Raw genomic sequence first — 14,474 nt, forward strand, 5'->3', positions numbered from 1 at the left:
GGGGGAAGAAGCTATTTGAGCGCGGAAGACTCTAGAAGGTGCACGTGACTGTGGGTCTGAATTATTCACCATCGTCATCTATCAGCTTCTCTCATCAACATCCATAAATGAAATGGTCAAGATTCAATATTGTATATCTAGATCCAATCCCTGAAGCCCAGTCCAAGGCCAGAAAACCAAGTGTCGCGGCACTGCCAGAAACACCAGATCTGTAACGAACGAATGGGGATATCACATAAACCAATAACATAAAAAACACTCTATTCCTCCAATTGCTCCAATTCCTCCCAACCATCCTCACTCACAAGCTGCTCTTTCACCCGTTCCCTGAGCCCTTCAATCTGACTCCCCAGCGCCTCGGTCCATTGACCCTCAACAGTAGCAACCTTGTCTTTGAGATCCGTCGTAAGAGCCAGCTCTTCATCAGCACGAGTCATCTCCATCTCACGACGCACATCCACCTCCGTCTCCCCTCTTTTAATGCGCTCCGCTTCCAGGAGATTGCGATTCGCTCGCATAACAGCAGACCGCACTTCATGCAACAGACAAAGCAGATTCGTCTGCGACTCGATGAACTGGTAACTCGACTTCTCGGCGTGTGATAGCAGCGTGTATAGATACTGCAGCGGGTGAGAGTGGTAGCTCGGATTCTCTTCGTATTCATCTGCAGGAATCTGCACCTGGAAACCACGCAGATCCTCAGGCACCTGCTGCACAAGCGCCAAGAGCGATGGGGCAATATCCCAGAAAGCGGATAATTGCACCTCCACGCCTCGCACGACGTTCTGCTCAATGACATTCAGGAACGATTCAAGTCGGGAAACCGCCTCGTTCTCATACTCTACGCGTCTGTCCAGTGCATCCTGAGAAAAGAACGCTTGTGTCTCCCGCAGCTTGTCTTCATTCTTGTTCTGCTTGTATGGGAGGAGCGCGACGGCTTTGTACTTGTCGTCACGGTCACTGACGAGGTCGAACAATTCGCGATGAAGCAGCTCGCGGGCTTCGAAGAGCCATTTCAGCTGTGTCAGTTTCTCTAGGAGTTCGGGCTTTTCATCGCCCTCTTCCTGTGTTGAGTCTGGTGTGTCACGCTGTGCATCGTCGAATAGCATGCTGCTCAAATTGTCGATGCAAGCTGTTGCTCTGCTAATCCTGTCGGCTAGTATGACATGTATGGGCTTCAACACGATCTCTTGGTACGTATCAAGCTGACGTTTTACCATTGCCCTTTCACGCTCGTTCTCCTCGACGATCATCGCTGCCTCCGCTTCTGCCGCCTCAGCGAATGTGAGACTTCCTTCCTGGATCTGGCTTTGGATATTAGATTTGAAGTGGCGGTGACCCTCGTCGACTTGTACTTGATGTTCCTGGAGCATCCGTTCCACATCAGCCTTGTACCGATGCCTGGTGGTCTTTATTTCAGTCAGATCCGTAATGGAACGGACTGTAGTTCGATGGGTGACGAGGTCTGGGTGGCTGTTATTCACGGCAGGGTGATGTCGAGGATAAGGCGGAGGCAATGTGATCAAGCGCGAAACATCCAGTCTGCGGTTTTCCGAATACTGATGTCCACTACTGGTAGGATTCGCAGGAGAGTTTTCATGCCATCCGACTTTCTCAGGTGGGTACTCGTCAGGGCCATATTCCGTGGGCCCGTAATTCATACTGACGTCTTTGGGTTGAGAAGGCGTCAACTCCTGGTCCCACTGCATCGCCTCCCGAGGCAAGCCCATATACTTTGATTCTCGCTTGGAACGTTGAACCCTCCTCTCCCCACCCTCACTGCTAGAACCAGTTTTTGACTCCCACCAGCGGCTTGGTGCGCGACCCCGAGAGCTCATCTCATCATTGCTCATATTGAGACTAGCAATCGGCGACAGACATGGTTGGTAGTTATTCCACCACGCAGACTCAGGCCGACCAGCTCGGTTTGAGGGTATGTCCAACTTTGGCTGGGGCTTAGTCTTCGATGGCTGGATGACCGGCATCTCGAAGAGGTTTCGACGCACATCATCAACTTGAAAGGATTCCCAGACCTTCGCATATCGTTGGCGCCGGATTTGAGACTCGGCCAGGATATAGTCCGCAAAAGTCTTGAGCGCTTCAGTCTCATCTACAGCACTGGATTCTTTCTCGATGAAAGCCTTGTGCCGTTCCATGGCATCCTGCAAAAATGTAGGGTCTTGTTTGATAACCGCTTCCATCGATGCCTGCTGTGTTTGCTGCCCAGGAGTCCGACGCGGTGATAATGGCTTCATCATCGACAAAGCGTCGTTGGGCATGTGAAGAATGTGCGAGATAGGACGGTCTTCCGCTCCTCGTGACGGAGCACGAGAGCGTGGTCTAACCTCCTTGCCGGAGTTAAGAGGTGGAGTTGGCAGAGCCTTCGGCGGAATTACTTGGCTTGCTTCTTTGGGGTATCCAGAAGAGCCCTCTCCATTGGGTGAGAACGGAGGCGTGTGCGCAAATGCCGCAGAGGGACCAATACCAGCGGAGCTAGGTTCTTGTCTGGGGGTACCATAGGACGATTGGTCCGAAAAGAGACCAGTGGAACCTGCTCGGGACCGCGAGGCAGTCCGCTGATCCTCCGATCCAATACTGCGTGTGCTGCGAGGAGTGTACCTGGAGGACTTCGGATGCTGAATCTGATCCGGGTTGGTGTTTTGGTCTGGAAGGATGAGATTCGAAGGTTTGATCTGCTCGAGTGCATCGGCCCATGGGTTGCCACTCGTGGATACTGCGCTGGCGACATCTTCATAAACCTGGCTTTGGCGGTTACGTCGTTCGATTCGTCTTTCACGGATACCCTTGGCACTAGGGTCGCGAACTGCTGGGCTGCGGAAAAGTCCTCCACTCCCAGGTGTTCTTTGGTTGGCTGTGTTATAGGGATCGGTTTCTGACGGCTCTGGTGCTTTGGCTGCTTTTGCCGTATCGACGTATAAGGGCTCCGTTGGTCGGCTGTTCAGATATCCCTCATCAATCCAGTCTGCTGGTGTGGGCGGGATACTTCCGAGTCCTGTTCCTAGCACAGGTGGTGCTCTCCTTGTCCGGCCAACAGACCCTTGAGGTGTTCTCATGGATGATTCTGATGAGCCGCTTACGCTGACGGACCTTGTGGTGGGAGGAGGTCCTGGAGGTGGCGGCGGGAGCGGCATACCAGGTTCCCAATTATTATTTGTTGATGGTGATCGATTCCTCGTTTGACTTCCCGCCCTCGATGAGCCTGCACTGCTCGGCACTGCCCCAGCCGACGCGGCTCTTCGTGATGCAGGGGGTCGGGACGGTGTCTCTAGGTGAGCGGGTGTCACAGATATTTGCTCGTTATAACCCTGATCATACTGAGACAGTCTGGGTCTATGATTCGGTGTGGCATTGTAAGGCACACCCTGATACTCAGATCGGTTTTGAGAAACAGATCTACTCGCTGGGTGTCCCTGCGGTGGAGGCGGAGGAGGCAAAGACTGACGGTGAGCATCCGCGTTAGATGGGTATACCATAGATAGAGGCCGAGGTCGGTTTGAACGCCTTTGATATTGAACAGGCATATCGAAATCACCTTCTCTCGTGTTAGGTGGAGAAGGATTTGCAGCATAGTGAGGGTTTGCCGGGCCAGCAAAGTCCTGCGGTACTCGATTTTGGTTGCTGGGGGGTGAATATGGTGGAGGTGGTGGAGATACCGGCACATCTACCAAGCATTAATAACGTTCATGCCTCTCAAGCATAACCCAATATAATATATGGGCTATGGGTTAGACGAACCTGGGTTATTATTCCTCTGCGGCGTCACCCTATGCATACTTCCCGGCTGAAGATAGCCCTGCGCCGAAGGCCTACCGGGGGGCCCCCAGTCCTGTGGGTTGTACGGTACATTGTATGCATTCCTCGACGCCATCGAAGAAGACGAGGCCGACCTTCCGTTGATGGGTGAAGGAACACAAGGCGACTGGCCGTGGGTAAAAGGGCTCGAAAGCGAAGTAGATGATAAAGGCGTCGGTGTAAGCCCCAGACCAGCGCCGAGGCCCTGATACTGAGGACCACTCAAAGCCGTAGTCAACAAAGGCGGCTGGACGGCATGCTCTCGACGGCCTGGAGATTGCTGATTACTCGGACTAGCAGCTGTCGACGACCAGCCGGGGTAGTGATTGCTCAACGGCTGCTCGTCGGCTGCATGATTTGAACCCAACCAACTAGATATGGACAATCAGTATTGTATCGTATCCGCGCGCAGCAAGGGCAGAAGGGGGGTTTCAGAAGAAACACAGGCAAATGGGTGTATGCGAACCTATTCATACTGGGCTGTGCAGCCTTCTAGGAAGCGACCCGATCCGAAGCCATGGTCACCGCGCGCCTGGATGGAAGAGAGGAAATCGCAAGCCCAACAGGATGTGAGAAGGGAAAGCTATTGGCCACTGGTCAGGCGAGACGCTAAAATGTTTCTATTCTTTGCTACAGCTAGGCGGAGGGCTGGCTTGCCTAGGCAGGAGAAATTCATCCTTACGGCGTCATAGGGCCAATGAATGAAGACCCAGTCGTGTGGTGCGCTATGGGCTAAAAGAATCTATATTTGGAACAGAAGCAGAAGGATTTTCCAGGGTGGATGAGAGGCTTGGGGATTGTTATGCAGCTTGGAGATTCTCATCACATATGGCCCGTGCTCGGCGCTTATAGTTGTTTGTGACAGGCTGAGGCTGGTGTCTCCGCACCACCTCTAGCAAACCACAGCCAAGAGATCTGAGAACACGGGATTTATCAGCTACTGGAGATGCAGGGGTGTCCAAAAAAACAAAGACTGCCTGGGGCCAGCGTTTGTTTCGAGCTAATCAAGAGACTGATATGTTGGGAATAAGGTTCGGGAGTTTCTCAAATCATTCTTATTGGTATTCTTGAGCATAAACTCCTAGCTACTGCAGACTTATAAATAAGTCTTGGATATGATCGGCCACGTGCCTCGGCCGACAAAAGACCGTCGGATGCGACATTGGTATGAACCTGTTCACTAATCGATATTAGTATCACAGCTAACAACGATGGCAAGAGAGAGATTGTGTAGAGGGGTTTCAGATCAATGCCTTGTCACAGGCGATGGTCATCAATATAAATTCCTTATGTTGACCGTCGTGATAATGTTGTAATGATTCATCATTAAAAGATGGGGAAGGGAAGGAGAAAGCAGAAATAGCTTACCGAATAGGGATCAGGCCGCCATTGGCGTCTGTGGGATTAGTTTTCTCAAAGTCTGTTTCTGTTCTGTACGAGATACATCAGCATCTTGTACTGACTGGACATGGCAGCAGTCAAAAAGGCTTGAGACGAATCAGGCGTGACGGTTCTCGTCTTCGCCAGTAAGCTGGCTCGGACATATGCTTGTCTTTGTTTGTGTCGTTTCATCATGAAAGGTTGAAGAGGGAAAGAGACGAGGTGTACATACACCTAAAATCTGACCAAGCACTCGATGAGTCCATGATGGAAAGAAAAATCTGTCTTTAAAAAATCATTAGCACAAGCCAACAAATTTTGATGAGTGAACAATGTGTAGAGGTGAATGTCAGAAAGGCATGAATGGTTATTTTAAAAGATGTGTCAGCATCGAAAACTCGAATCAGACTCGTCATCTAAAAGGGTATCATCATAGAAGGTGGGTGATGGAGATAAAAGACTGGTTCGCCTACCTTCTACAATTACAGGTTGTTCCCAATCGGAAAGGAAGAATGCGCTTCTATTCAAATGATTAGTGACTGTGTCACGAAATCATCTCATAAGTCGATGAATATATGACATGTCTCAGTGGGCGAGGTTTTCTAGGCCTGCCGCAAAATGGGCATATCCATCATGACCGAACATTTTTTTAATGCCGTCGGAGCCCAGTGCCGTTTCATCTTCGGACATATGGTAGGGTAGGTGAAATGTCTGAGGCTTACCATTTGAGCCAACAGCGCAGAAGCCTAGAGGGCTTTTGAAACATTAGCATACGGTCGAAAAATTCTGCAGGATGCAAATGTGGAGTCAAGGTAAGGTTCAGTAATAGCCATTAGTTATCATCAACGACCCGAAGGTCTGAGACGGTAATTTCCAGCGTATATAATACGTGTGCGTTCATCATGGTAAAAAGGTGGATAGAGGGAAGAGAAGGGTAGTGCTCACCATCTGTGCTCGTTGTAAAATTGCAATCTGCGATGAGATTTGTTTCAAAAAGAAATCCTGGAAAGGCGAGTTAGCTCAGTCCAATCAAGGCTTGTGTGATAATTCAAAGCAGTGATGTGATATCAGCCTGACGTGCAATAACATGAGTTTCACTTCCCGTAGGATCAAAGACTCTAGTTTGTATTTGGTTATAGGTATCATCATGTTGGGTGTTCGGTTGGGGTCGAGGAGAGGAAAGGGGAAATGAACGAACCATTTTCGCAAATCCTGTTGAGCCACTGCCAGTTAGCGGGAAAACATATTGCAACGTTTTTATGGTTGGCCAAAGGCCAAGGATCGACTTGGGTCACCCTTCTGCAGAAGCATTGATCATGCTGAAGGATGAGCATAGGATGGAGGAAAGAGAAGAAGTGAAAACACAAATTTGAACTTTTTTCAAGCTCCTCCGGCGCGGAACCACGTACAGCCGAGCTTAGGCTGCATTGGGACTAGTGTCCTTCCAGGCGAGTTTCGCTTACGTCATGTGCCCCAACTTCCACGAAATGGATGGAATATGGAATATCTCCCAGCCATGAGACAAGGTATAAAAGATGCTGAAGATGGTCATAAAGAAGGATGTAAATATTATGCCCCACTTGTTTTAGTTAATCGTTTAATTCGCAACCCGTTCATGATGTTGTAGATTGACTCTCGTCCATTATATCTTTGCTGGAGGCTACACTCAACCCCTAACATATATAGGAAGACATAGTAAAATTTGGTCTATAAGATTCATCCATTGCTTTGATAAATCCAATTAGGCGTATTTTGCTCTAAGTAAAACGACTTGACGTCCTATAGTACTCTATGATCGAGACCGCTTCTGCTCACGGGCCCAGAACTGCTGCAAAACTACCAACATAACAACCATGCACACATCAAGTGCAATGGTCCAATTATACCCAATGAGATACCTAGGTGCGTCAACAGTCTTCCAGACACTATATAAAGAAAAAGAAAAAGTCAGCAAGCTCCGATAACAGACATCTTCAAAAACCAGAACTCACAAAAGCGGAATCCAAGCCCCAAAAGTATTCCCAATAGTATTCATGGCACTAATAACAATAGCGCGCTCCTCAGCACTATGAGCACAAATCTCATTAGCCCAAGCATAGATAATAGCAGCAATACCATCCGCAGTCCCAGACAAGAAAAACGCAAAGAATTTCAAGCCAACGGGGACATTCCAGATCGCAAGAACGATGCAAGCGAAGATATTTAGCACAGCTGTTGTAGCGATCAAGCTAGCCTTTGCATCATAGATATCCGAGAAGACCGCACAGATCACAGACGCCACGATAGTAACAGCCGGCGAGACCGTAGTGATCGTGTTGATATTCTCGACTGAGTATCCCTCTGCTTTGAGCCATAGCGAAAGACCACTATTCGAGGATACGCCGTCGGCCTGAGAAAAGAAAAACGCAAACGCGACTAGGACCCACAGCCTCCAGCCTTTGAGGATCTGAATGACCTTCGATTTGGTAAACGGTTGGCGAGCCTCGCGGTTTTCAGATGCCATGCGCTCTTGTGCAAGACGGATCTCGTCTGCGCTCAGGAATCTGGAGGTGCATTTATCTGGTGTGCTGGGCAGGAGACAAAGGCCGAGGAATGCAATCGGGATTGTGCAGGCGAAGCCTTTTGTCCGAGTGTTAGTTACTGTCTAGTAGACAGAGAGGTGCCTGCGCATATGTGTAACCACTCACAGATGATGTATAGCCATCTCCATCCTTCAATCCCATATCGACCATCTAGTCTGGCATAGGCGCCTGCTTGGATATATCCGGAACTCATGCTGCCAACTTGGCTGGCAATGAAGAAGATGGCGCCTCGACGCGATAGTTCTGAGCGTTTGTACCAGCTTCCTAGGTACCATTGCACGGCTGGGAAGAAGAAGCCGCCAAGTGCTCCCACGAAGAAGCGCAAGGCGTAGAGTTGAGTGACGTTGCTGGCTTTGTATTGTGCCAGAGTGAAAACGCCCCATAATAGATCAGCTGCTGGGAGGAAATAGTTGACTGGGCAGCGGGTCATCTATTTGTATTTTCCAGTTAGCAATTTTGAGCCCCATCCATAGCTCGAATGGTAAGTAGATACGAACCACCAGCGTCAAAGGAATCTGCATAGTAATAAATCCAACCCTAACCTCATCAGCGCCATAGATCACATATCAGAGAAAGTATAGAGATCGCATACATGTATACCGTCTGTAGGTAATTCAGCTGATTCCCATATAGCCTCAAATCCTCCTTCATTCCGCTCACATAGGCGGTACTCGTTGCGGACGAATCAAGGACCTTAGCCCAATAAGCCAGGAAGACGAAGACAATGATCAACCCATCGAGCTTGAGGACCAGCTTTCGCTCGGCGGGTGTATCAGTCGGTGCAAACCATTCGTACCATTTCTGGCGGCGTGGTTCGGAGCCACGTGGGGTTTCTTTCTTGATGACTGGGTTGTCTTCTGCTTCTGTTGTGTGTGGCGCTTTCTCAATAGCATGAGATGCCATTGTTGATAATAGGATTATACAATATGCGATGGGGGGAACACTGCAGATCGAGTGAGCTTTTCTTCTCGGCCTTCATGGTTACTTTAAATCTGGAATTTCCGGAGCACGCCATCGCGGCAAATCGTGAGTGACACGGGCGAAGGCGACGCTATCCCAATATCGCATCAAGCTATTGCCAAGTCCGGACGTGATTCGTTAGGGAGGTTAGATTGCCGAGATGGCGCTCTAGGAACTCGTGGAGTGGTTATATTTTGCATGATCTGGGTACTTTTGAATGCTTAAACTGCTATACCTGTAAGCAGAGTATCTTAGTCATGAGGGCGCTGTCAAAGCTCCAGAGGAACAAACTCTGTATGGCTTGGGATGATGCCCTAGTACTCTATGGTGCTTAGCCTGCTTTTAATTGTGGAAGTCAGTTTCCAAGACGAGAAAAGTATTTGAATAATTTAATGTAATTCCTTTATTTCCGAGAAGTATCATAAAACGCTTAAAACAACAAGACGGCAAGACAGATGCCAAGACACCAAACCACAAACTCCGACCAGCTAACTCATCGATCCTGAAATAAGGTCGATGAATAAAACCGTAAGAGGGAAAAAGTCCAAGTACCCCGGCATCCAAAGAATCAAAGAACATCTAGATGAGACGCTTATTTATGGTACTTGTTGTACATATCGATGACCTTCTGGACTTCGTCCTTGGAGCCAAGGAAGACACCACTCTTATCGTGAATGTGCTCAGGAACAACCTCCATCAAACGCTCCATGCGAGAGTTGACAGCCAAGCCACCAGCATTCTCAAAAAGCATAGCCATGGGCGCACATTCGTACAAGATACGGAGCTTGCCCTTGGGGCTCTTGGAGTCGGCGGGATAGGCGAACAAACCACCGTAGAGCAAAGTCCGGTAGGCATCAGCAACCATGCTACCAATGTAACGGGCGCTGTAAGGTTTCTTGTCCTCGCCGGGGTACTTAAGGCTGTTGAAGTAGGCGTTGCACCACTCGTCCCAGTACATGCTGTTACCCTCGTTGACGGAGTAGATGGAGCGCGAGGAGGGCATCTGCATGTTGGGGTGGGTGAGGATGAACTCGCCGAGGGAGTTCTCGAGGGTGAAGCCGTTGACGCCGCCACCGCGCATAGTGATGACCAGCTGGGCGGAGGCACCGTACATGGTGAAGCCAGAGGCGACGAGGCTGGTACCTGGGTGCAGGAGGTGCTCGGGGCCGACGGACTTGTTGGGGCCGAGGACTTCGTCGGGAAGCTGGAAGATACCGAAGATGGTGCCGACGGAGACACCGGCGTCCAGATTGGAGGAACCGTCGATGGGATCGCAGACGACGGCGTAGCGGGCGTTGGGGTGCTCGTCGAACTTGATCACCTCTTCCTCTTCTTCTGAGACAACGATGCGACACTTGCCGGAGCCGCGCATGGCGGAGATGAAGATGTCATTGCCGATCACATCTAGCTTCTTCTGGTCGTCGCCGGTTGTGTTAGATGAACCGGCCAGACCGGTCAGGTTGATCAGAGAGGCACGACGGATGTAGTAGGCGATGGACTTGAAGGAGAATTGGAGGGCATGGCACAGAAGAGTGAAGTCACCGGAGGCTTCGGGGTACTTGATCTGCTCTTCCGTGAAGAAGCGCGAGAGTGTGACAATGTCGGTGTTAATTTTCTCCTGTCCGACGGGGGGTGCGCCTGAGGCCATTTTGAGGGATATAGATGGGGGGTTTGTAGAGGGGTAGAAGGGGAATTGTAAGTAAAGATGCAATTGAGGTAAATTGAATTGAGCAAAGCTTAAGTAGCACTGTGACAAGCTCCAAACAAGAATCTTAGAAACAAAAAGTTGTAAGTGGACCGTAACGTCAGAGGGGAATCAAGGTAGAAGTAGTCTGGGGGAGGAGTGACCTCAGTCCCGACTGCCGCCCTCTCGTTTTCGTCATTCTGCCCCGCGTGACCCTCCGACCCCCTCGCCCGGTTTCCCCCCTACCTAAGCCGGGAATGCCCGTGCTCTATCTATATAAATTTAATGAAAAGTAGCCAAATTTGATTGCTGATCACAGATTTTCATATCCTATAATAGCCCATAGCTTAGCAATTTTTCCGAGCTACATCTTGAACATACACCTGCAAGTATACCCAAGTTGACGGTCTAGATTCTTCCGATCTCTCCCTTGCCCGACTCGGCCTCGGGATCAGCAACGGAAGAATGAATTCCCTGTTCCCCACTTATAGTCATGCGGACTTGAAAAAGATTCAGATTTAGGTAATGCGGTCGACAATATTGAGGCTATCTAGAGCTAAAAATAATAGTCCAGGGGATCTACGGAGCAATATCAGGTGGAACTTAATAATGTATATTCTAGACCCTTTACATTACAAAGAAAAGTGGGAAGAAATCCCATGTGAAAAAGAAAAGAAAAGCTCTCTAGTCGACAGGGTCATCCTCCAAAAGAGTCTTGAAGCTGAACGGCGTGAAAGGAATACCCTCGCCGACAAAGTGCTTACTCATAGACTCGACCCAGTGCAGACGGAGCGAGTGCAACATGGCACTGGTTCCCTCCATCACACAGAGAATGGCAATTGTCAGCACAAACCAAAGGTAGAAGCTGACGACAATCATGATAACTCGGGTGACGGGGCTCTCCTGGTCGAAGGCACTACCAATAGTCATGGTCCAGAGAACGATTGATAACTGCTGGTGCGCGAGTGACAGTGCCCACAGACGGAGGTAAGAGGCCGTGTGGGAGATACAGTTGAGACAGAATTCGATGGTGTGGATGACCTGGTGGATCATGACTTCACCAAACTCGAATTCCTCATGCTCTTCGCCCTCGTGGATATCCTGGGCGATCATGGCGACAGCCTCTCCGTCACTGGCAAGACTGTCACGGTTGCCCGGGCCACCGTCCAAATCATCGTCTTCAAGAGCACTAACCCGGGATTGCTCGCCGAGGCCACGGTAACCAAGGGCACGAGACCGGTTGTGCTCCCAGCGGAGCCAGAAGGGCTTGAGGAAGAGCATGATAGGCACCTGGACCAAGGCAAGAAGAAGTAAGAGGACCTGTACCGTTCCTTGTCCCGGGTAGAGCTGTTCTTCAACAGTACCGGGGCTCAGGAACATGAAGATTAGCATGTTGAGGAGACCTGGGGGGTTTTCTCCTTTCTCTCCCCAGTTGACAGACCACTTGTAGAGCACGGTCAGGACGAGGTAACCAAAGATAGACTGGAAGAAGAGCATTCCGGGAACAAAGTTGCCCCAAATGTCAACCTTGGACTTGAAGTGCCGTCCGTTGACGTACTGCAGGCAAAGTGCGTAGGTCATGTGGCACCAACCGAGGAGAACACTCATCTTCATCTTCATACTGTTCGAGAAGAGCAAGGAGTTGTCCGCCTCATGCCAGTTCCAGTCCAAACCGAAGGGGAAGCGATAGCCTTCTTTCAAGGTCGCCTCGACCATTTGCCCGGCCTTGATTTCCTCTGGCCACTGCCACTGACTGGGGAAGACGGTAAAGGATTTCGAAAAGATATCGTTGTAGATAAATCCGGTATAAATCGAGAAGAGACCCATCATCAACATGACATATCGTCCATAGAAGGCCATATATGTCAGCTCATCCAGCTTGGTCCGCTGCAACTTCTTTTCCCAGAAAATCATAGCAGAGGCGGCCATGGTCATCAGTGCACCGTGACCGCAGTCACCGAACATGACGGCAAACATGAAGGGAAAAGTGACGACGGCATACAAGCCAGGGTTGACCTCCTTGTACTTGGGAATACCATAAGCATTCATGATAGTCTGGAATCCCTCAGTGAACTTGTTGGTTCTGACATAAGTCGGAGGAGTCTTGTTGGTCCGAATCTGGTTGACAATTGTGGGGACGGTGAGCCCGGCACGGTCATTGACATCCTGAAGAGTGGACTTGATCAAAGCAAGAGAGTTTGTCGGGCACCATGCCTCGGCGATCAGCGTCTTCCGCGCTTGGTCGTACGAGAACTTGTTCAACGTATCATAGACAGCCTTCTCTTTCTTGACGATAATCATCCACGCGGCGAGGGAACGGGCAATCTGTCTAAGTTCCGCATCAAGGGTGTTCTTGGTGTTGTTCAACACGTTGCCAACGTCTCCCAAACGGGTGTTCACTTCATGGATCTGGTCCCTGCGCAGTTCGCTGTTCTCGTCAACACCGTACAAGGATGCGTTGAGCGACTCCGAGATCTTGCGAATCTTAGCAAGGATGTTCTTGCCGTGGGCAAAGATAACAAAGACATTCTTGTGGATTTCCTCATTGGTGACCGGGTCGATGATAGGCTCCGGGATCTCAGACTGGTTCATGTAAAGGTTACCGCGGAGAGTACGCCAGAGGATACGCTCAAAGGCTCCGATACGGTCTCGGGGGATGACACCAGCCACAAAGCCAATGTTCATCTCCGAGAAGCTCTGCTGGCCGTGGGTGTCGCCGTTCTGACCGGGGGCATGTTGCTCAACGTCGCGAAGCAAAGGAGCTTCGTCGTTATCGAAGGATTGGCGGATATCTTCCGTTTGGGTATGGGCTCGATCGAAGAAACCACCGGCCTCTCTCAGCACCCACCGCCATTCGCTCAGCTCGACTTCGCGCTTCTTCAGGGTCTCGTAGCTGTCGTTCAGGGAGACGATTCGCTGCTCGAGGCTCTCACTGCGATCAGCCAACTCATCAATCTCGGAGGCCAGGGGAGCAGCCAGAGTATCGGAAAATTCGGAAGAAGATCTCATAGGAATGGCGGCCTTGTCCATTTGCGAATGGAAATAACCTGCCAAATTAGGACATTGTCGACTTGACTAGCGGGGGAAAACTTACGGAGCTGTCTCTCAACATTGTCTAGGCGACGAATCTCCTTGGTAAATGTACGTTGGAAAGCGTTCGTGTCCGGGTTCAGCTAGAAACAGATCAGCGGGGGTCATCAGAGCAAAGCCTTCTGCGCAACTTACATCACGGAACTGAACCTCGCCAACTTCGCCCAAAGCACTCACAACCTCTCTTCCGATTTCGTTGGCAATATAGAGCTGTGTCAAGCTCATATCAGCCGAGCGGAAGAAGGTGTCCTGCGGAGCCATGATGGAAAGGAGGCTACCAAGAGCCGTGTCGTCTCACCAAGGGCAGGAGGGAAATAAATGAGAGACCCAGTTAGGGCAATAAATCCAAAGAGAGACACAGATCTCGATGTGGGTTGTTGCAAGAGTCCTGACGGCTCTCCTTAGATGCTGCTTGTTCTCGATGTGGCTCGGTCAAGCTGGCCGCTTTGGTCACACGTGACCTTGAACCGTCAATTGATGACATAACACAGATTGATGACAAAGAATTCGTACAGGCAGGATATCGAATCTAATGCATGGATATAAACCGGATATGGAGCTTTTTCTATACGTTTTAGAATTCAATAAGCGTGACCTATATGGCCCCCTAGCTGAAAAGGATGTAGTTAGCCTTACCAAAGCCCTTCCACCTGCCCCCCCCACCAAGTTCCAACCCCCCAAATATCTCAACTCATTACTTATCTACTTCAACTATTATACCACCAGCACAGATTAGCCAGCACCATTTTCCAGAATATAAATACCTCTTGATTTCCCCCAGATTCACTACTCAAAATCATGCCCATCAAGATCCTCAATCGTACCAACATCGATATCATCCTCAGCGAATACACCTCAGACCTCGCTGCAAACGCCAGGCCGCTACCTTATTGTCGACAAGAAATTCGGAAAAGGTATCGTCTACGAGATCCATCAAGAAGTTGACTTGGAGACGGCCAAACGCG

At 50.0% G+C, this 14,474-nt stretch overlaps 4 protein-coding genes across 4 annotated transcripts; all 4 read right to left on the minus strand.

Moving 5' to 3' along the window:
* Nucleotides 1-260: 260 nt before the first annotated feature.
* On the minus strand, nucleotides 261-4,287 carry N7446_011220 (uncharacterized protein; the record flags this gene model as incomplete). Its single annotated transcript, XM_058519962.1, has 3 exons — nucleotides 261-3,682; nucleotides 3,757-4,184; nucleotides 4,280-4,287. The coding sequence occupies 3 exons, from the start codon at nucleotides 4,285-4,287 to the stop codon at nucleotides 261-263; spliced, it is 3,858 nt and encodes a 1,285-aa protein (XP_058367486.1).
* Nucleotides 4,288-6,982: 2,695 nt separating this feature from the next.
* On the minus strand, nucleotides 6,983-8,678 carry N7446_011221 (uncharacterized protein; the record flags this gene model as incomplete). The annotated part of the gene is made up of 5 exons (XM_058519963.1): nucleotides 6,983-7,118; nucleotides 7,185-7,812; nucleotides 7,881-8,205; nucleotides 8,273-8,312; nucleotides 8,368-8,678. 5 exons carry the CDS (start codon nucleotides 8,676-8,678, stop codon nucleotides 6,983-6,985), a joined length of 1,440 nt encoding a protein of 479 aa, XP_058367487.1.
* A 649-nt stretch (nucleotides 8,679-9,327) lies between these two features.
* fbp1 (fructose 1,6-bisphosphate 1-phosphatase) lies at nucleotides 9,328-10,383 on the minus strand (the record flags this gene model as incomplete). The annotated part of the gene is made up of 1 exon (XM_058519964.1): nucleotides 9,328-10,383. The coding sequence occupies one exon, from the start codon at nucleotides 10,381-10,383 to the stop codon at nucleotides 9,328-9,330; it is 1,056 nt and encodes a 351-aa protein (XP_058367488.1).
* A 626-nt stretch (nucleotides 10,384-11,009) lies between these two features.
* Nucleotides 11,010-13,902, minus strand: N7446_011223 (H(+)-transporting V0 sector ATPase subunit a). The gene is made up of 3 exons (XM_058519965.1): nucleotides 13,645-13,902; nucleotides 13,514-13,592; nucleotides 11,010-13,466 (listed from the first exon to the last, which is right to left on the minus strand). Exons 1-3 carry the CDS (start codon nucleotides 13,768-13,770, stop codon nucleotides 11,104-11,106), a joined length of 2,568 nt encoding a protein of 855 aa, XP_058367489.1. The 5' UTR covers nucleotides 13,771-13,902; the 3' UTR covers nucleotides 11,010-11,103.
* Nucleotides 13,903-14,474: the final 572 nt, after the last annotated feature.

Source organism: Penicillium canescens (genome assembly GCF_028828765.1).
Source record: "Penicillium canescens strain IBT 15451 chromosome Unknown utg000008l_segment0_segment0, whole genome shotgun sequence".
In the NCBI taxonomy this organism is placed as follows: domain Eukaryota; kingdom Fungi; phylum Ascomycota; class Eurotiomycetes; order Eurotiales; family Aspergillaceae; genus Penicillium; species Penicillium canescens.

Coding starts and splice junctions, on each gene's coding strand:
- N7446_011223 (XM_058519965.1), bottom strand. CDS start 13,770: ATGGCTCCGCAGGACACCTTCTTCCGCTCGGCTGATATGAGCTTGACA. Junction 13,593..13,644: donor GCGAGGTTCAGTTCCGTGAT/GTAAGTTGCGCA, acceptor ATCTGTTTCTAG/CTGAACCCGGACACGAACGC. Junction 13,467..13,513: donor CAATGTTGAGAGACAGCTCC/GTAAGTTTTCCC, acceptor CTAATTTGGCAG/GTTATTTCCATTCGCAAATG.